Here is a 21236-nt window from a genome sequence, read left to right as displayed (position 1 = left end):
CAGCCAACATCCATTTACTGTCCAACTTCAAACCTACAGAACCTCATTAATCTTCCTCATTTATTTATTCAACTGCTGTTTTGTGGAACAACCTTCCTTCACATGTGTTTCCTGAAAATTACAGTCTACAGAAGTTCAAGTCTAATGTCAACAGATATCTTCTTTCGTCTTCTCAGCCTCCAATCCATTCATGGTACTAAGTACTATAGGTTCTAATACCTCTCGTGTTTGAAGTTTTCATAAAAAAAAAAAAAAAAAAATTTTTTTTTTAAATTTGATCCCAGACCTGGCCGAAGATAGATGAGCATCATCCACGGTGCCAGCATAGAGAGAGAGAGAGAGAGAGAGAGAGAGAGAGAGAGAGAGAGAGAGAGAGAGAGAGAGGTTTTTATCCCACACTGAACGAAGAGGGAAAGAATAACACTTCCAGCAGGAGGAAAATGATAGCTTGGGGGGGGTACTTATAGTTATTGCAGAATAGAGTTTTAGGTGCTGGTGTCAGGGAATTGTCTCAGAATAACCGGACTTCCTGGTCTGATTGTTGGCTCCTGTCATAAATTGTTCTCTTCTATTGAAGACTTCTCTTGTGAAAGTCTGGAGCGCTGCCAATTTCAATGGTGTTTTAATCATTTAGGCTTCTCTTATGAAAGTCTGGAGCGCTGCCAATTTCAATGGTGTTTTAATCATTTAGGCAACTGCATCCACAGAAAAATCTTCTACAGTTCTAGTAAGTTGCTGCCTTAAATCAACGTACAGTTCACAATGGAAGAGTAGATGTGCTCAGTTTTTTCTCCCTGCAAGAGCAGAGAGGGAGAGTCCACAAGCAGGAATTGGTATAGTTTCTCATTTAAGGATCCATGCCCCATTACCCAGAAAGGAGTTTATAGCTGAGTGAGAACCATGTCTTGACTTTTTTCGATGTTACGAACGTGACCTCTTGGAGAAAGCACCTAGGAGTGGTCCCCACCGAAGTGGTGTCCCATCTGGGTTGCCAGAGATTAAGTAGCTCATTATAGCAGCAAGCCTTTTCTTTCGTGATGTCATTTCTAAGTTTATTTGTATATCTAGGATTTTAGCTGGGATGTGCCTTCTCGACCGATAGCATAGGCCTCTGAAGATTAGAAATAGGCCTAGAGGAAGAGTTCCTGCTATTACTTGCATTGTTGCCTTGGATACAGTTCTACAGAAACAATGTGTTGCTAAGATGATGTTCCGTTGTATTGATTGGAGTACGGTATAGTGACATTAAACATACTTAGGGTATGGGTGACTTAATCTCCTTCAAAATAGTGTCCTGAGATGAATCAAAATCATCAAAACCTGAGCATTTGTATTAACTTTTATTATTTTTCTGTCATCAAATCAATGCGCTTCAATCTCAGAACAAAAAAAAAACGTCTCATGGAACCACATCTGGTGAATAGTGTTGCTGGATTTAAGAAATTCTGTGTTTGGCCAAAAAACTACAGAAGCAGTGAAAAATGAAGTGGTGCATTATCAGTGACACAAACATTTGTTGTTTCTTTGTTAACAGCCTTTGGAGTTATCTATACAGTAATACCCCGAAGTTACGCGATAGGTGGGTCCGACGAAAATCGCGTAAGTCGAATTCGCGTAAGTCGGGGTACAACTTTGCATATAAATACATATAAATTTTGCTTAATTGGGACCAAGGACTAACAAAAACACTAGTTTAGAAGAAAAATATTAATAAAATTGCAGTTCTTTATACATATTAATACAAAATATGTATTATAAAAACAAATGACTTACGTTAAAAAGTTATTTCGATGTCGATGGCTTCATAAAATCTAACAAATTCGTCTGACGACACAGCGCCTTCTTTTTTTTCACGCAGAATTTCTTCGTAGCAAGCTAATAATTTTTTTATTCCTTGCTTTGTAGCTATAACGCGTTCTTCGTTGGAGTCTGTTTTCTAAAATTTTTAAGCCCTTTACAATTGAGCCCTTTTCAATTTTCAACCTCTCAAGTTTGCAATTGTCATGTGCTTTTCGCCGTTGCTTCATTTAGGCCTGTAGCACGTGCAATATTACATGGTCTTTCATTTCGCTCAAAGCGTTTCACAATTTCATATTTTTTTCTCTATCGACAGAGGCGGACTGGCCATAAGCCTTACCGGGGAAACCCCGGTGGGCCAGTGTGATTTTGGCCATAAACCATAGTATGAGGCCACTATAAATTTTCCCGGGTAAGAATTTTTGATCCAGTCCGCCTCTGTTTATCGATAATTGCTTTTCTTTTTTCTCTCTGAATCTGCAGTGTCTTCACCAGGACGCTTCCTTTTCATACCTTTTAAGTATTTTACTCATTTTTATGGAATAAAGCGCAATTACAAAACGAGGAGGCACGCTTGATACGCATAAACAAAGCTGCGCGCATGTAGCAACTGAATAAACAACACCATAAAGGCAGAGATACACTATTAACACCTCACATTTCTAGGGGTTACTACCATAAAACAATAAAAATCCAGTTGCGTTTCTGCTAGTGAAATCTGTTATAAACTGGTAGTAAACTCGATCTAATTGCATTTGCGATTATACCGATAGCTGGAATTGTGTTGGTTTTTACGTTATTATGGTGAAATGTGTTTCCCCTTCACTGATATAAAAAACATAAAAGCAGCAAAGTTGAATTTTGTTCATCTTTCGCTCTCATTCTCCGCCGTCGCACCGTATATCGATAACATATGAAAAACGACCTTGAAGATAGTGGGCGGCAGCGTTGCCAAACGAAAAAATCAAGAACCGCGTAACTCCGAGTTCGCGTAAGTCGGGGTAGCGTAAGTCGGGGTATTACTGTATCTATAATCATGACCTTAGGAGTTATTTAGCATTTTTATTAAAAAAAAATTTTACTAAACTACTCATTCTAAGTTCATGTAAGGTCCATTCTCTCTTGACCTTTTTACCAAAAGCATGGAATTCACCAAGGGTTCTAAGTATTATGCTCTTTCCTCAAAGTTAATTCTATTACTGAACAACTTCTTCCAACAGTAGGAAGTTCCCTGTTTGTTGGTGATTTCAGTGCCTTCTCATAGTCATATAATATCAGGGTCATCAAAAGGCAATTGCATAAGCCATCTCACCTCTTGGGCAGTAGCTAATGATTTCAGCTTCTTCATCTCAGAAGACCATCTATGTATTTTTGCAACAGGTGCTTTCACCCTAAACCAGAATTAATTCTTGGAGCTTGTATTCAGTAGTAAGTTGACATTCCAATCACATATCCATCAAATGCAGATGAAGTGTACAAGGGAACTGAATCTCGTAAAAATGTGCCATCTCATTAATAATTGGAGAGCAGACCACTGCACTTTATTCTGCCTCTTGTGCAGTCCAATCTTAATTATATTATGGGTCCCAAGTGTACACATCTGCTAGAAACATCACACTTCAAATGGCTAGCACCAGTTCATCATCAAGCCATCTGCATTGCTAATGGAGGATTTAAACCCCCTATCCAGAATTTACACATCAAATCAACTGAACCACCTTTTTCACTTCAATAAAAGCATTTCCCTAAAATATACTTTTAAAATGAAATCCCTGCCAGACCACCCTATGTGGATATCTGTTTTCGAGCCATGATGGGAAATCTCTCTGACACCAGTTAGACCACCAGAAAAAGGTTGGTAGTAATCCTTCATGTCAGTGATGAATAGGTATTCTTTATTCTTTGGAAGGTCATGTGTTTTGGTGACTAATAGATTTCTCAGTTTGTTGTAGTTTGGACAGTATTAGAGGGGTATTCCCAGTCTTTTAGGATGTCATATGAACAAAGAGGATCATCCATGAAGCTAAAGTCAATGAGCTTGGTCTTGAAGGGTCCATGAAGGTGATGAAGAATGTGACATACAAGCTGGGTGCAAACCAAGGAGAGGTTTTGAATACGTGAGTTTGACAGAAGGAAGAAATCTATGGGTGACTGTGCACCTTTAGTAGTAGCTGAGCTGACCACCAGGTAGTAGTCAGCAGCCCAAGGATCCTCTTGCATTTGTGATTGATGTAAGCAGTGAGATCCAAGGTTATATCCCTTATGGAGGATGGCATTTGCCTTCTGAGGCAATAGGCTAGTCCATGTCCATGTCCGATGACCTCCAGATCGAGGGGGAGGTTGCCAACCAGGACCTGAAGGGCAGATGAGTTGACAGTACAGCAAGCATGGGAACAGGCCAGAATGATGTTTCTCTGAATTGAATCAATTTTTAATATGTTCCTGATGAGTAGCATCTTGCAGAACCCAGATTCTTGAGACATAGCAGACTTTGAAGATGGCTCTATAATTGATTGCCAGAGTACATTTCTTGAGCCCTTAATCAACTCTGCTGATATTATAGTGGCATAATTCTGAATCTTCTTAGAGAGGTAGCAGAGGTGCAGGTAGAATTTCAGTTTACTGTCTAGTATGTTGTCTAAGTATTTGATTTTATTTGCCAATTTGATGGTGGTGATGAAGGGGGTCTTCTAATTAGCATTAGTAGAGGCATATGATACAAGAAATGAATCACTTATAAGTTTATCAAGTGGAAATCTGCTATACACTAATGGAAACAGTGAAAGAAGCGAAGGTGGAGTTGGGTTTCTGGTCCATAAAGATATAAAAAACAACATTTTTGAATTCAAAAGTACATCACCAAGTGTGTCAAGATTTCAAGAGGTACAAGCTAAAGGTTATAATGATTTATGCACCAACATTGAGCCATGATGATGAAGAGGTTGAAGAAATGTACACTGAAATTGAGAGTCTTCTAGATGAGCAGAAAACCCAATACACTATTATTATGGGGGGACTTCACGTTTTGTCTTTTTCCAACCTTCAGACTGCTAAGGTTGGAAAAAGACAAAACAGCACAGAAAGGGAAACTATAGGAAATTTTGGAATTGGTAAAAGAAATGAAAGAGGTGAAAGGCTTGTGGAATTTGCAGAATCTCAAGGATTGTCAGAAATGAACACTTTTTTCAAGAAAAGGGTGAACAGAAAGTGGACATGGAAGAGTCCAAATGGATTAAGAAGTAATGAAATCAACTTCATCCTCATTAAGAAGATATATCATGAATGATGTTACCGTTCTGAATAAGGTAAATGTTGAAAGTGATCACAGAATGGTAATATGCACAATTGATATAGATGTAGGAAAGGAAAAGAAAAAACTGACTCGAGTAAATAATACGAAGGTCTTTGAGATAACAGAAGAGGAGAAAGAGCAGTATGTACTGGAACTTAAGAACAAGTTTGAGCTTCTGCAGACTGCTCAGGACCAAGATATCGACAAGGAATATTACAACTTTCTGAAAGTGATAAAGGCCCAAGAAACTTATAGGGAAAAAGAAATCCAAAGAAGAAAAAATTAGCCAAGAAACACTTGTTATAATGAACCGAAGGTGACAAATGAAGAGCAAGATAAACACTGACAAGGAGAAAATCGAGTATACTGAGTTATGCAAAGACATTAGAAAGAGATTCAGAGAGGACATAAGAAGATTTAACACAAGAAAAGTAGAACAAGCATTAAGGGGAAAGAAAGGACTTAAATCAGCAGCCAGGAGCAGTAATACAGAAAGACAAATTATACTGAAACTGAAGAATAGTGATGGTGTAGAAGGCATAGTTCAAATAGCAGAAGACTACTATAGAGAATTATACGAGGAGCGAGGGAATGATGCCAGCAGTGGGAAAGATGGATCCCAAATTAGCAACACATATGACATACCCAATATTCTTCCTGATGAGGTAGAACATGCGGTGAAGAATCAGAAAGCCCCGGGGGAAGACGAAGTTACTGTAGAGTTGTTAAAATTGGAAGGAAGAGACATAACACAAAAACTGGCAAAGCTCTTTACAAAATGCATTAGAAAAGGTGTGACTCCTAAGCAGTGGAATAATGCAGTCATAATTTTGCTGCATAAGAAAGGAGGTAAATCAGAATTGGAAATTATAGCCCAATTAGCTTGTTATCCCACATCTACAAGTTGTTCACAAGGGTCATTACTAACAGATTAGAAGGAATACTTGATGAGAATCAACTGAAAGAACAAGCTGGCTTTAGGACAGGATTCTCAACTATGAATCACTTTCATGTAATATCACAGCTAATGGAGAAAGCAAATGAATATAAAACACCATTATGCCTGGCATTTGTGGATTATGAAAAGGCATTTGACTCCATACAGCATAAGGCCATGTTTCAGGCACTGGAAAGACAAGGCATAGATATCCCATATATTATGATACATATATACATTGTATAACACTTTTAGAGTAGGTTTCTAGACAACATGTATATGGCCTGAAATTAACTGAAAAACTATGAACATTTCTTCATCTTCTTCTTCAGCATAAGGAATAGCTTTTTCACTTCTGGTCTGGTTCTGTCCAGACACATGCCACTTATTCTAACAGCGAGATGCAATGAATGTCAATAATTACATGATAACTACATGGTTTTCAATGAACTCTGTGTTCCCATAGTCCTTTGCGGAACTGCATCATTTCAAATCATGTATAATGTATTTATTAAGTGGTGTCGATATTTGTTTTGTTTGTAATTGTTTCCACTTATTTAATTATTTTCACTGACAAAGTAAATCAGGAATTTCTGTGTTTACAATATCTGAATTAGCAATATAATTTTAATGCCGTTTAGTCCTATCATGTTTCCAGCATTTGTGCATGTTCTCCATCAGATTTGTTTAAATTACTACATAAGTCACTGGTAATAAACTTGCATTAAATCAAAACCTAGTGTGAAGTACCTTTATCATCAGATTCCTTTAAACCTAGAAGTAATTGAATAGTCCAACAAAGTTCTCTCAGCAGACAGGCTGTATGGATGGCTGATGAGAGTTCAGTCAATAATATACAGGAATTTTTCCAACATGGACAAGGAGATGATTATCTTGTTACATACAAAAAAATGGTTAGGCTGTATCTTGAGCTTATGCCTTAGGATGTATTATCATTTTTGGATGGATGTGGATATGCTGGAATTAGTGCAAAGAATAAGTTCAGAAGCACAAATAAGGTATCGTTTACCAAGAAAGACTTGAATTCTGAAACCAGACACCTTAGGGAGATTTGACTGAGCTCTTGGAGGTGAAAGGAAAATGAATGAGGTTGAAATTTTTACTGTTATAAATGATTCCATATGAGAAGCTAGGCACTGCAAGGAGACCAAACTGTGCTGGTGGGTGGCATCCTTTCTCTTACTCAATGACACACATAAGGAGATATATATTTAAATAGAAAAAGGATGGTTGCAGAATAGATGTGCAAATATTTGCTTTCAACCACATGATATGGCTATTTTTTTTTGTGTGATGATATATAAGTTTGGTTCCTTGAATCATTTGCTACTACGTATTAATACCAATTTCTTTTGCAGAGATAGCATTCAAGGTCATTTAGATAAAATTGGAATTTTTAAGGAAATATGGCATGGTTTTGTAAAGGAAAAACAATGGTTAACCAAACTGATTAACTCTTTGCACAGAGTCACTCATAACCTGGATGTAAGAAATAATTTTGACTTTGTTTACTTAGGTTTTGGCCTAGCATATGACTCAGTTCTGCATGAAAGAAGGTTACTGAATAAGCTGGAATATATTGGAACCAAAGGGAAACGCTTGGACTGTAGGATGGTTGCAGGGCATGGGGGGGTGTGGTAAATGGGTATTCTTCAGATCGGGCTAATATAAGGAATGGGATTCCCCAAGGATCAGTACTGGGACTACTCTTGTTTCTGATTTTCTTAAATGACATTGATGAAGAAGGGACAGAGGGTGTGATTTCAAAATTTGCAAATGATATCATGATCAGTGTAATAGTTAATAATGAGGACCAAGCACAGCTCCTTCCAGATAACTTAAATTTCAGATATGGTCAGAGAAGTGGCAGCTTCTCAAACCAAATCCATCTTTTAATGCAGCAAAATGCAAGGGCTTACATTTGGGGAATAGCAACTCCATTTGGTATAGTTAAGCTAAAAACAATAATAAGAGAAATTTAAGAGTTAGGATACAGTTAGATAAGAAAATCTCTGAGCAGTATAGACAGGTGGCAAGGAGGACCCATGGTGTCCTAGAATGTTTGCTTGCAGAGATAGGGAGGTCATGATGCCACTCACTGCATAAGGCAATCATAAGAATACATTGGAACAGTGTGTCAAGGTATGGAATCCACACCAAAAGAAAGACATCGAGGCTTCTTCAAAGGATACAAAGACAGGCAATGAAGGTGGTGATTTCAGCAAAATGGTGCTCATGAGAAGAAAGACTTCATAATATACAGGCTGCAGAGCTTAGAAACCAACACCTTAGGGAGATTTGACTGAGGCTCTTGAGGTGAAAGGAAAATGAATGAGGTTGAAATTTTCACTGTTATAAATGATTCCAGAACTAGGGGCAATGAATTCAAATTACAGGGAAGGAGTTTTAAACTGGATTGTAAGAAGTTTTATTTAAGTCGGACTGTTGGAATAAGTTAACTCCAGGGATTATTGAGGCTGACAGTTTGGTTAAATTCATTGGTTAAATAGATTATTATCATTATATATATATATATATATATATATTAGTGCTATCATTAGTTTTAATTTGAAAAATATGTTGCTACTAAATATGCCTTTTCAGCCTCTGCCTCTTATAATAGTAGTAATAATGGCAAATGATGCAAGAAAGTAAACTTATATAGCATGAGCCAAAAAAAAAAAAAAAAAAAAAAAAAAAAACCCTACACAGTTCACCCATCCATATTCTCCAAGAATTTGTCTAGTTCTTCCTTGAATTTATTCAACCCATCCACTTCTACAACAGATAGAAGCTTGTTCCAATAATCAACCACCCGCTGGCTGAAGGCAAAACTTCTGCACATCTATCCTGCAACCATCTTTCCTCAACTTGAATTTATGTCCCATCCTATATGTAGTCTCAGCAAGTGGAAGAATGCCATTAACATTCAACTTACTCAATCCATTTAAGGCTTTAAACACCTCAATCAGATCTCCCTGCAGGTTCCTAGTCTCAAGACGCTGCAATTTGTAAAACTGAAGCCTTTATAGGTAAGAGCACTCTTTTATTCTATCCAGTCTGGTTGCCCTTTCCTGCACCCATTCCATCAGATCTACATTCTTCCTATAGTGAGGCCCACAGACCAGTATACAGTACTCAAGATGTGGCCTAACCATGGCCTTATACAAAGGAATAATCACTTCCTTATCCCTGATAGCAAAGTTTCTGTACATCATTGACAAAACCCCATGAGCTGTTCTGCACCGTGTCTGCACTGCTCAAAGAATTTCATGTCTGACTACACAATTACCCCCAGGGCTTTTTCACCCTCCACTACCTTGAGCACAGTACCCAGCTGATAAGTTACTTTGGGGCTACTACTACTACTCATAAGCATACCTTGCATATGAAAATGTTAAAAATTCAAGCCATGGTACTAGGAAAGTTTTGCAATACAGCTTTGTTTATTTAATTTTTTCAAAGTAATTTCCTCTACATTCAATACACCTCTCCATCCTCCGAAACCAATCTTTAAACCAGTTCTGCCAAGTTTCACTAGGGAGTAAAGCACACTCGTTGTCCCAAGCCCGTAGAAGGTCCTCATCACTGGAAAACCGCCTCCCTTTTAGCTTCATTTTCACATGCGGGAACAGTGCAAAGTCGCAGGGAGCAAGGTCTGGACTGTAGGGAGGGTGCTCGAGAAGTTTCAGTCCTGTCGTGGTCAAATATTCGGTGCAGGCTTTGGCGTGGTGAGCTGGAGCATTATCGTGATGGAGGTACCAGATGTCCATTCTTGACTTTGGCTGCAGGTTCTTCATAGATCCAATGACTTTAGGCAGGCATTGTTCAGTATACCACTTAGCTGTGACTGTCTTCTGCGTGTCCAAAACGACACGTTCCACAATTCCACTCGATTTGAAAAATACAGCTATCATTTTCTTCTTTACAGATCAGGATTTTCTGACAATTACGGGTGTGTAGTCATCATCAAAGACCCAAACTTTGTTTTGAGCCTTGGTCGGCAGATCGTAATAGTACAGCCAAGTCTCGTCACCTGTCACGATGTTGTTCACATACCGAGATTGTCCCTTATCAAATTTTTTTAACATCTCCCGGCACTAAGTCACACGTCGTGTCATCTGCTCTTCAGTCAGTTGATGCGGCACCCAGAGAGAACAAAGTTTCTTCACGTGCAAATGATCTTGCAGAATCGAACGAATTGCTGGTGCATTTAGGCCCAAAGTATCCTGTATCTGTTGGTAGGTCACTCGCCTGTTTTCGTCAAGCATTTTCCTCACAGCAGTAACGTTTTCCTCCGTAACTGACGTTCGTGGCCTTCCCGGCCTCTCAGAATCCTCCAGAGTGAAATTTCCCCTTTGGAATTCTCTATACCACCTGAATATCGTTGTACGATGTGGACAATCATCATCTAGTGCAAGAGTCATTTCTTCTAAGCACTGGTCTATGGTTAAACCACGCACGAAATTATACCGTTGTTGTTGTTGTTGTTATTTGGTTTTTAGGAGCATTAGCAACTAAGGCCATATTGCTCCGGGATATGCGGTGGTCATTCCCTGAATGACCTTTCCGCATCCTCCGTATTTGGTGGTGATGGGCTCGAACCCCGGTCTAATCAAGAAGCGTGTGCTACGCACTGCTGCTCCTTCCCACCTGGCTACGGAGGCGCCCAAATTATACCGCAAAACTGTCCTTATCTCATTTCGTGACCACGATGCCATCGCAAGCACTTTACACTCTCACTACTAATGAATAACTGAGCCCATCGACTTGGCGCAGCGGCTACTATGCACGTATGAACATGTCTCAACATGCAGCAACAAGCAGCTTCCTGTGATTCATTGTTGCGTCATATTGCAAAACTTTCCTAGTACCCTTTGTATATACACCTTCATCAATATTACTTAACAATGGAGAACTCCACTAATAACATTAGTCCACGAAAAGAGCAGTAACCATTGACAATTACTCTCTTCTTACACTAAAACCATCCCTTTATCCATAGCAGTAACTTGCCCTTAATGCCACATTGCTCCAGTTTGTAAAGCAATCTTTTATGTGGAATAGTATCAAAAGCTTTCCCAAAACCCAAGTATATGATGCAAAATTATTTTTTGCATCCAGTTCCAGTCACTGCATCATAGTAACCTATCAGAGTGGCTACACAAGATGGCCCCTTAATAAATCCATGCTGTGATTGCAGTATAATTGCCTCTGTGCAGATAGTCCTGCATTACTTCTTTAACAAGTAATTCTATTATTTTCACTGGAACAGATGTTAAGCAAACAGGTCTGTAATTACTCATGTCACCTTTTGATATCCCTTTATGAATTGAGGATACATTTGCACATCTCGCACATTTGCACACCCTCAACACAGATTGTTGAGGGTGGACACCTGGGGTCGATGAAATCTATCCAATTTGATCAAGGATGACAGCAAAGGAAGTAAGAAAACCTTTAGTCGTAATTATGAGAGCATCCTTAGATTCAGGGGAGGTCCCTATGAACTGGATATTAGCATTAGCATTAGCATTAGTAGAGGCATTTGATGCAAGAAAGCAAGCTTATGCAGCATCAGCCAAAAAAAAAAAAAAAAAAAAAAAAAACACTTCCACTTCACCCCTCTGTTCGTTCAAAATACCTGTCGAGCTGAGCCTTAAACTTATTTAGGCTATCAACTTCCACGACAAGTTGCTTAAGCTTAAGCTTGCTTTCTTGCATCAAATGTCTCTAATAATGCTAATGCTAATGCTAATCTCCAGTTCATAGGGACCTCCCCTGAATCCAAGGATGCTCTCATAATTACGACTAAAGGTTTTCTTACTTCCTTTGCTGTCATCCTTGATCAAATTGGATAGATTTCATCGACCCCAGGTGTCCACCCTCAACAATTTCTCCTTCACTTTCCTTTCAGTTATCACAAAGCCATTCAGCTCTCAGTAGAGTTTGATAAACTTCTGGCATCCCCTGTCCTAAAGAATCCTTAATGTGCGAATGTAGAAGCAAAATACCCATTCATTTCTTCTGCAACGTGAGCAGAGTCATCAACAGTTAACCCTTAGTCATCAAGTGGCTCAATGTGATTTAACCTCCTTCCTTCTGCTGTTAATACATGCATAGACATCTTTGCTGTTTTTCTTTGTATTCTTTGCCAGAGACTTCTCATAATCTGCCTTAACTTGCCTAATCTTTGTGACTTGATTACACACTAATTTATAACTACAATAGGCTTCTGAAAATTTATATACAGCCCATGTAATTTTCTTCTGTGCCACATATCTCAGTAGTTCATTTGACCTTCATTTAAGTCTAAGCGTTGAACAGTATTTCTTTGTTGGTATGAAAAGCCTAATAGCTTTTTTGATTATTTCACTAAATACTTCCCATTTAGAATTTGCTGTTGGTAACATCATCAGTTAGTCCCACTGCAAAGAATTTAAAAACTATCTGAGACCACTGTGTTCCCCCTTACGAAAGCAAAAGTCTTTCCATTTACCTTTGATAGCAGTTTTCTTTAATTAAATTCCATATTAGTACACCATGATCACTGCCACCCAGAGGGGGAGGGCTTTTTCTGTAGATTCTTGAAGTATGATGAATCGCTGCTGATAATACTGGTCGGCATCAATTTCCTCCCCGAAATAATTTCGACCAGTTCTCAAATTCGACCAGTTTTTGAAATATGTTCAAAAACTTAGATATGCACTTAAAAAGTTCTCATCACCCTCAGTTTTTAAAATATTGTAAGTTAATGACCAAAAACCAAGACCTGTAGTTGTTTTAATCATCTTTTCCAAGTATTTTATATATTTATTTTTTAAAAAGCATTTGTGAGATTTCTACAATATTCGAGAATGTTCTAGAATATTGTTATGTGCAGAAGAAAGGTCGGGATGTTTCTAGAACTTTTAATGGAGTTCTCTAGAAATTTCTCCATGCCGCTATATATACAAGTGAGTTCTGCACCAACCAAGTAATTTCGTATTTGAAGTGTACGTGTTTCAGAGAGCGAGTGGTGAACAAAGTGAACAACTGTTTTAGTGAATTAGTATTTGTAAACGAGAGCTGTGTGCATAAGTGTAGATAGTGAACTGTGTTTAAAACAAATTTTTTTTTTGCAGACCAGTGTAACGAGGTCAACAGTATTGCTTCCTCTTGTTTCCTCTCTAAAATCCATAAAAGTCTTCCTAGTGTGCAAGTGACCAACCCACAAATTCCAGTCAACATCTGGAAAGTTAAAATCCCCTATTACGAAACATTCTGATTTGCTGGCCCCACTCTATTTCTCTGGATAGCTGTTTGGTATACACGTCACAGTCATTAGGCCTATAACACACTCCTAGTCTCAATTTTGTTTTCCCAGTGCTTACATTACACCAAACTGACTAAACATTGCACACATAACCCATGTAAACCGGATGCACTGCCTTAGGTTTAATATGATTCTTAACTGAGAGCATCGTGCATAACCCCTCCACCTCTCCTATCTGTTCTTCCTTTATATGTTGTACTCCTTTGTACACCTATCACAGTTTCAATAGCATCAGCAAATATTCTTGTACCTCTTCTATTCAAGTGTATCCCATTCCTGTAAAAACAGTCACTCCTGTTAACAAGCATGGACCACCCCTAGAAAAATTCTAACCTACAAGCCTTGCACATTCTCTCCAGAACTAAAATGATTGTCAAGCCTCTCAACATATACTTCCTCCTATCGTGTCTGGGCAGAATTGCCTTTCAAATTCAATCCTAACGCAACTTTTCTCCAACATTTCCCTGTACTTGTTAAGTAAGTCCTCAGATCTCCTACTCATAATATTACACCGAACAACAAATTTTGGGTCATATCTTGTTAGGGTGCCAAACACAAATTTTGAGGTGCTAAACATGGAAATAGTGCTTAAAATGGCAGATGGGCTCTTGTTTTTAATATTTATACAAGATATTTTTTATTTATATGGCAGTAAGATGTAGCTACGAACATACCTATATCAAACATGGGATACACTAATAATGTTACAGAAATGTTCGAAATGCATTTGTTAGATGGGATATATATATCTGTGAATGAAATCCAATAAAAAGACTCCACCTGATATGCCTAATTGCCGTAAATATCTCCCCAGAGGGTAAAATGCGTAATTAATGGAAATATGAGAAATTATGCAAATGACAATCATGACAACCAAACATTGATTTTATTGCATTTACGTGTACAAACTGAAATGACAAGTTAATGTAATAGTACAGTCAGTCCTTGTATAACACGTGTTTACACTATACAAATTCGATCATACACGATTTATAAATAGGGGAATGATATCGTATATAACACGAACCGAATTCGCTTATGCACGATTCTCCTTTGTGTTTACAAGATGTGGAAGTGGAACATGGAATCACCCCAACTGAACACAACATAATAGGAATGAAGAGAAGATTCTGAAAATGTATTTATGTTTTTTATATCAGTGAAGGGGAAACACATTTCACCATAATAATCTAAAAACCCACACAATTTCAGCTATCGGTATTATCGCAAATGCAATTAGATAGAATTTACCAGTTTATAACAGATTCCACTAGCAGGAACGCAACTGGAAATTGTTTTTATTGTTTTATGGTAGTAACCCCCCAGAATGTGCTTTAGTAAAATGTGAGCTAGTGAGGTATTCATAGTGTGTCTCTGCCTTTACGGTGTTGTTTATTCAGTTGCTACATGCGCGCAGCTTTGTTTATGTGTATCAAGCGTGCCTCCTCATTTTGTAATTGTGTTTATTCCTTAAAAATGAGTAAAATACTTAAAAGGTGTGAAAAGGAAGCATCCTGGTGAAGACACTACAGATTCAGAGAGAAAAAGAAAACCAATATCGATAAACAGAGGCGGACTGGATCAAAAATTCTTACCTGGAAAAATCTGTAGTGGCCTCATACTATGGTTTATGGCCAAAATTACACCGGCCTCTGGCCCACCGGGGTTTCCCCGGTAAGGCTTATGGCCAGTCTACCTCTGTCGATAGAGAAAAAATATGAAATTGGGAAACGCTTTGAGCGAAATGAAAGACCATTTGATATTGCGCATTCTACAGGCCTAAATGAGACAATGCCCAGAATTACAAAGAATGCAGAGAAAATAAAAACAACTTTCATAGCAGGAACAACTCAAAGTGTAATTAAAATCCATTAGATTAAGATACAAAGAATTGGAAGAGATGGAACGGCTGTCGTCCATTCCATCTCTTCCAATAGAGATAGAAAATCTCTATTGGAAGAGATGGAACGGGATAGAAAATCAAACAAAAAACAAGTTTGCTACAATAGAAGCAAAACTGTTAACAGGAGAGACTACTTCTACAGGAATGGGATACACTTAAATAGAAAGGATGCAACAATATTTGCTGATGCTATCGGAGCAGTGTTAGGTGGGTCGGAAAACTGCTAGATTGGGCGGATACAAGGACTAATAGATTAACAGTAGCCACTGGCAGAGGTGAAAGTGATTCTTGCACTGCTTCTATTGGAATGAGCAGCAGCCTGGAAAACAAGATGCAGAATATTTCAGAGACTGCTGGGAGTCATTGCGGTACAAGTAAACACATGGGTTGTGTTAGGGTAGCTTAGAATAGGAACAGGTGCATGTACATCAATGCTAGGAGTTTGATAAATAAATTTGATGAATTTGAGGTATTGCTCAAAACAACAAAGGCAGATATTGTTGGGATATCAGAGACATGGTGTCACACAGATATAAGGAATGCAGAACTGGAATTTGGGGAGTACAATGTGTACAGAAAGGATAGGAAGGAAGGAGGGGTTATGCTATTAGTTAAGAAACACATAAAATCCAAAGAAGTGAAGCCAGTCGACATCGCTGGACAGTGCAGTGTCGAGTCAGTTTGTCATTGACATAAGCATTGGGAGATTAAAATTGAGAGTAGGAGTGTGCTATAGGCCTAATGACTCTGATGAGTATAATAAGAAACTGTACAGGGAAATAGAATGGGCCAGTAAATCAGAGAGTCTTATAATGGGGGATTTTAATTTCCCAGATATTGGCTGGTCCTTACACACTAGTAAGGCTTTTGTGGATTTATTGGATGATTGTTTTCTATATCAGCATGTTCAGGAGGCAACTAGAGGGAGTAATATTCTTGATCTGATTATCAGTAGTGATTCTTCATGCATTAAGAATCTGCAGATAAAGGAACCACTAGGTGGCAGTGATCACAGTGTGCTGAAGTGGGATTTACTCAAAGATGTAACTACTATCAGGGGGAAAGGGAAGGGTTTTTGCTTTCGTAAAGGCGACTACGATGGTTTGAGACAGTATTTAAATTCTATACAGTGGAACCAACTGATGATGTTACCAACAGCAAATTCAAAATGGGAAGAATTCAAAGAACTTATCTTGGAAGCTACTAGGCTTTACATACCAACTAAGAAATATTGTTCAAGGTTTGGGCCTAAATGGATGTCAAATGAACTAATGAGACATATGGCAGAGAAGAAAAATGCATGGGATACATATAAATTAATGGGTGACATGGAAGTCTATGATAGATATAAGCTGGTCTGTAACCAAGTCACAAAGGAGATTAGGCAGGCAAAGGCAGATTATGAGAAATCCTTGGCAAAGGATGCAAAGAAAAACAGCAAAGAGTTCTTTACCTATGTAAACTCTAGAAGGAAAGGGATGAATCAGATTGGTCCACTGGATATTGATGGTTCAACAGTTGAGGATCCTGCTCAGGTGGCTAACAAACTAAATGAGTATTTTGCATCTACATTCACACATGAGGAGTTATTCAGGAAGGGGAATGCCAGAGGTGAAGTAAACTCTGGCAGTGAGCTAGATGATTTTGTAATAACTGAGAGAAAAGTGGAGGAGAAATTAGCATTAGCATTAGTAGAGGCATATGATGCAAGAAAGCAAGCTTATTCAGCATCAGCCGAAAAAAAAAAAAAAAAAAGCACAACCACTACTCCCACTTCACCCCTCCATTCGTTCGAAATACCTGTCCAGCTGAGCCTTAAATTTGTTTAGGCTATCAACTTCAACAACAAGTGATGGAAGTCTATTCCACAAACCAACTGCCTGCTGGCTAAAGGCAAATTTCCGCACATCTATCCGACATCCGTCCTTCCTCAATTTGAATTTATGCCCTCTCAGGTGATTATTCTGAGCAAGAGGAAGAATCCCATCGGCATTCAGCATGCTCAAGCCATTCAAAGCCCTATACACCTCTATCAGATCACCTTGCCGAAGCCTAGTCTCCAGACTGTAATTTGCAAAACTTAAGCCTTTCTTCGTAAGAGCAACCCTTTGTTCCATTCACTAATCTTGTTGCCCTTCTCTGTACTCAGTTACAAATTGTTGAGGATAAACATAAAAAAGGCACCTGGGTGGAAGGGATCTATCCAGTTATATTAAAGGAGGCGGCAAATGAAGTAAGCAAGCCCTTAGCCATAATTATGAGAGCTTCTTTGGACTCGAGGAGGTACCCATAGACTGGAGATGTGCAAATGTGACAATTCACAAAGGAGGATGAAAGGCTGACACAAATAATTATAGACCTGTGAGTTTAACTTCTGTTCCAGGAAAATTAATGGAGGCAATGGTTAAAGAAGCACTGCATGATCATCTAGACAAGACTTCAGTTATAGCTCGGACACAGCATGGTTTTGTTAATGAAAAGTCTTGCCTGACCAATTTGATTGGATACTATGATGCAGTCACAAAAGAACTGGATGCAGAGAATAACCTTTTTATTATATATTTGGATCTTAGAAAGGCTTTTGATACTGTTGCACATAGAAGACTGCTGCACAAATTGGAGCAGTGTGGCGTTGGAGGCAAATTGCTGCTATAGATAAAGGGAGGGTTGAGGAGGAGAAGAAGACAGAGAGTGGTAATCAATGGACACTGCCCATCGTGGACTTATGTTATTAGTGGAGTTCCTCAGGGTTCAGTGTTGGGTCCATTATTGTTTTCTGTATTTATAAATGATATTTGTGCTGGTATATCAAGCTTAATGTCCAAGTTTGCAGACGATACAAAGGTTGGCAGGGTTGTTAAGGACGACGCTATGCTGCTGCAACAGGATCTGGAAAGGTTGAGCAGATGGGCTGAGAGGGCAAATGAAGTTTAACATTGACAAATGTAAAGTACTACATATGGGGAAACAGCAATCCCCAGAGCAACGTATCAACTCTCTGTTACTATACTGACAGTGGTAGAAAATGAAAAGGACCTGGGGGTAATTGTGCAGGCAGATATGACGTTCTCTGAGCAGTGCAGATGGCCTGCAAGAGTAGCTCATGGTGTCTTGTCAATGATATACAGGAATTTTTCTAGCAGGGATAAGGAGGTGATTATTCCCTTGTATAAGGCAATGGTCAGGCTACACCTTGAGTACTGTATACAGGTCTGGAGGCCTCATTTCAAGAAGGATGTAGAGCTGCCTGAACGAGTGCAGAGCAGGGCAACAAGGTTAGTGAACGGAACAAAGTTGTTGCTCTTACGAAGAAAGGCTTAAGTTTTTTAAATTACTGTGTCTGGAGACTAGGCACCGATGAGGTGATCTGATAGAGATGTATAAAGCCTTGAATCATTTGAGCATGCTCAGTGCTGATGGGATTCTTCCTCTTTTTCAGAATAATCACCTGAGAGGGCATAAATTCAGATTGAGGAAAGACAGATCTAGGATAGATGTGTGGGAATTTGCCTTTAGCCAGCGGGTAGTTGGTTGGTGGAACAGATTTCCATCCCTTGTTGTGGAAGTTGATAGCCTAAACAAATTTAAGGCTCAGCTGGATGGGTATTTCGAGCGAATGGAGGGGTGAAATGGAAAGTGTTTTTTTTGACTGATGCTGCATAAGCTTGCTTTCTTGCATCATATGCCTCTACTAATGCTAAAAAGCATTAGCAATATTTTATTACATAATAGTCGTAAAAAAATACTTAAGTATTTAATTACAATAATTTATTGTATTTGGTAATGTTTTGGTTACAAATGTGTTCAATCTTGGGTGGTCGGCACCTAACCCTATTTTTCCCATAGGGCCTGTTGTTTATATTGCACGATTTTGCATTGCACGAGGGTTTCTAGGAACACAACTATCGTGCTATACGAGGACTGACTGTATTATGTACTGTAAATCAGCAAAATAAATCCTCAATATTTTGTTGTTCCTCCTCGAGCTGCAATTACAGCCTTGCGATGAACTGGCATAGAGTGAATCAATTTTGGTATACGGTTGTCCAATTTCTTCATGCCACACCTTTTTAATGCTCTCCTGCAACTGAATCTTATTTGTTGGCTTCTTCTGAGCAATTTTAGATGACATTATGTACCAGCAATTTTCAGTCCAACACTGTAATGCCAGCATTTCTGAGGTATGACTGCACATTAAGGGAGAAAAACGAGGGAAACATTGGTGTAAGTATGTTTTAAATCTTGTGAGACAAGAAGACAAACTCATCATTAAATCTAAATAGCATAAAACTTACCAGTTTTTCTGTGTGGCAAGGTGCAGTTTTGGACATGTGTGTTGATCCCTGCTAATGGGTTTCAGGCACTCCTCCAAGATAGCAGTGTAGGTTTCTGCATTCACCATTCCATTAATAAATTAAATTCATCCCACCTCCTTTCTTGTTATGCAGTCCCAGACCATCTGATTGGCGGGGTACTTTACAGTCGGTGTTATGCAGTCAGGATGGTATGCCTCCAATTTTCATCTTCTGACATATCGCTTCCCATCCGAGCCATGCAGGTTGAATTTCGATTCATCAGAAAAGATGACCGTGTCCCATTGCTCTTTTGTCCATGAAACGTGCATTTTTAACCCAAGCAAATCACTTCTTCCTCATTTGTTGGGTCAACAAAGCCTTCTTCTTGGGCCAATAGGCATGCAGACCATTTTCCAAAAGCTGTCTTTGAATAGTTTGTGCACTTATTTCAACACCAGAGGCCATCTCAAAGTCCAGTTTTAGATCAGGAGCATTAGAATGGCGATTACAAAGGCATAGCCATTTTAAATATCGATGCTTGGAAGGCATAGTCACTCTCTTACCCCCTGATCCAGATCTTCTCTTCACGTCACCAGTTTCACACTTTGATTTCAGCAACCAGGATACTGTTGACTGATGACAGCCTATTTTATTAGCAATAGCACGCATAGAAGGCCCTTCCTGGGACAGAGCAACAGCTACACTTTTTTATTTCTTGGTGTTAACTGAACTTGCGGAGCCATGCTTACACTTGTGCAAAACAGGATATTGATGAGCGTGTATACCCTTCCAATGCTGTATTTATAGAAACGGCTGATGCAATAGCTTGCAATTACCCTCTGATGTAATATAAGTGTTATCTGTTGAAATATTTCTGCTTTGCAACAAACAAAATGACTGCAATCAAACAATATCTTATATGTTTCACTACAATTGTTACTTTTGTGATGCAGTTTTTTTGTCTGGTGTGTGTGTGTGTGTGTGTGTGTGTGTGTGTGTGTGTGTGTGTGTGTGTGTGTGTGTGTGTGTGTGTGTGTGTGTGTGTGTGTGTGTAAAGATTAGCCTCCTTTTGATGAAATCAGTAATGTACATAATATATAAAATGCCAAGACCTATGATCAATGAAGGAATTCTGTTAATGTTTAGTTTAATGCTGCATTAGTCATTTTAAGTGAATTTCCTCCATATATCAAGACAGTGTTAGAATGAAATTTTTCTGCTCAGTAATTACTCCAAATTTTGCCGTATAAATCAGAAATAATTATAAATTTTATCCATTCTCTATATAATTATTTAATTTGTTTTTCAGTTGCACCTCTCTGTTATATATATGAAGATCCTGTTACCTTATATCTTGTTTTTAAAGAGCTTTACTGCCGTTACTTCTGTAAACTTCATAATTTATCCTCGCAATCACAGGTATTAATATTTTATATATATTTTTCTCTTGTAAATAAGGGTATGTGTTTGTTTTTTTTTTTTTGGAGGTGTGAAATTTCTGTGATCATTAATCATAGGTATGGATCATTAATCTTTTTTGGAGTAATCACCAACCTTTCTGCTTTATGATGCTTGGAAACCACTAAATAATACAAAATAAAAAGTTTGATGATTAAACTCTAGAACTTAGTCAGTTTAAAGAAAATCAATTGTTAGAATGAAAAAAATTAAAAAGT

The 21236-nt window shown here is 38.4% G+C and overlaps 1 protein-coding gene across 1 annotated transcript in view; it reads left to right on the top strand.

Moving 5' to 3' along the window:
* LOC150089580 (TBC1 domain family member 19) overlaps positions 1-21236 on the top strand; it is a 456806-nt gene that overhangs the window by 273656 nt on the left and 161914 nt on the right. Inside the window, exon 14 of the mRNA XM_090390037.1 lies at positions 20870-20979. Coding sequence (XP_090246163.1) covers positions 20870-20979 — 110 coding nt within the window. The remainder of the gene's footprint in view (positions 1-20869; positions 20980-21236) is intronic.

This window comes from Mastigoproctus giganteus, chromosome 2, assembly GCF_048544385.1.
Source record: "Mastigoproctus giganteus isolate SK-2022 chromosome 2, ASM4854438v1, whole genome shotgun sequence".
In the NCBI taxonomy this organism is placed as follows: Eukaryota; Metazoa; Arthropoda; class Arachnida; order Uropygi; family Thelyphonidae; genus Mastigoproctus; species Mastigoproctus giganteus.
Note: the sequence above shows the minus strand (reverse complement) of the source record. Positions and strands in the feature narration are given on the sequence as shown.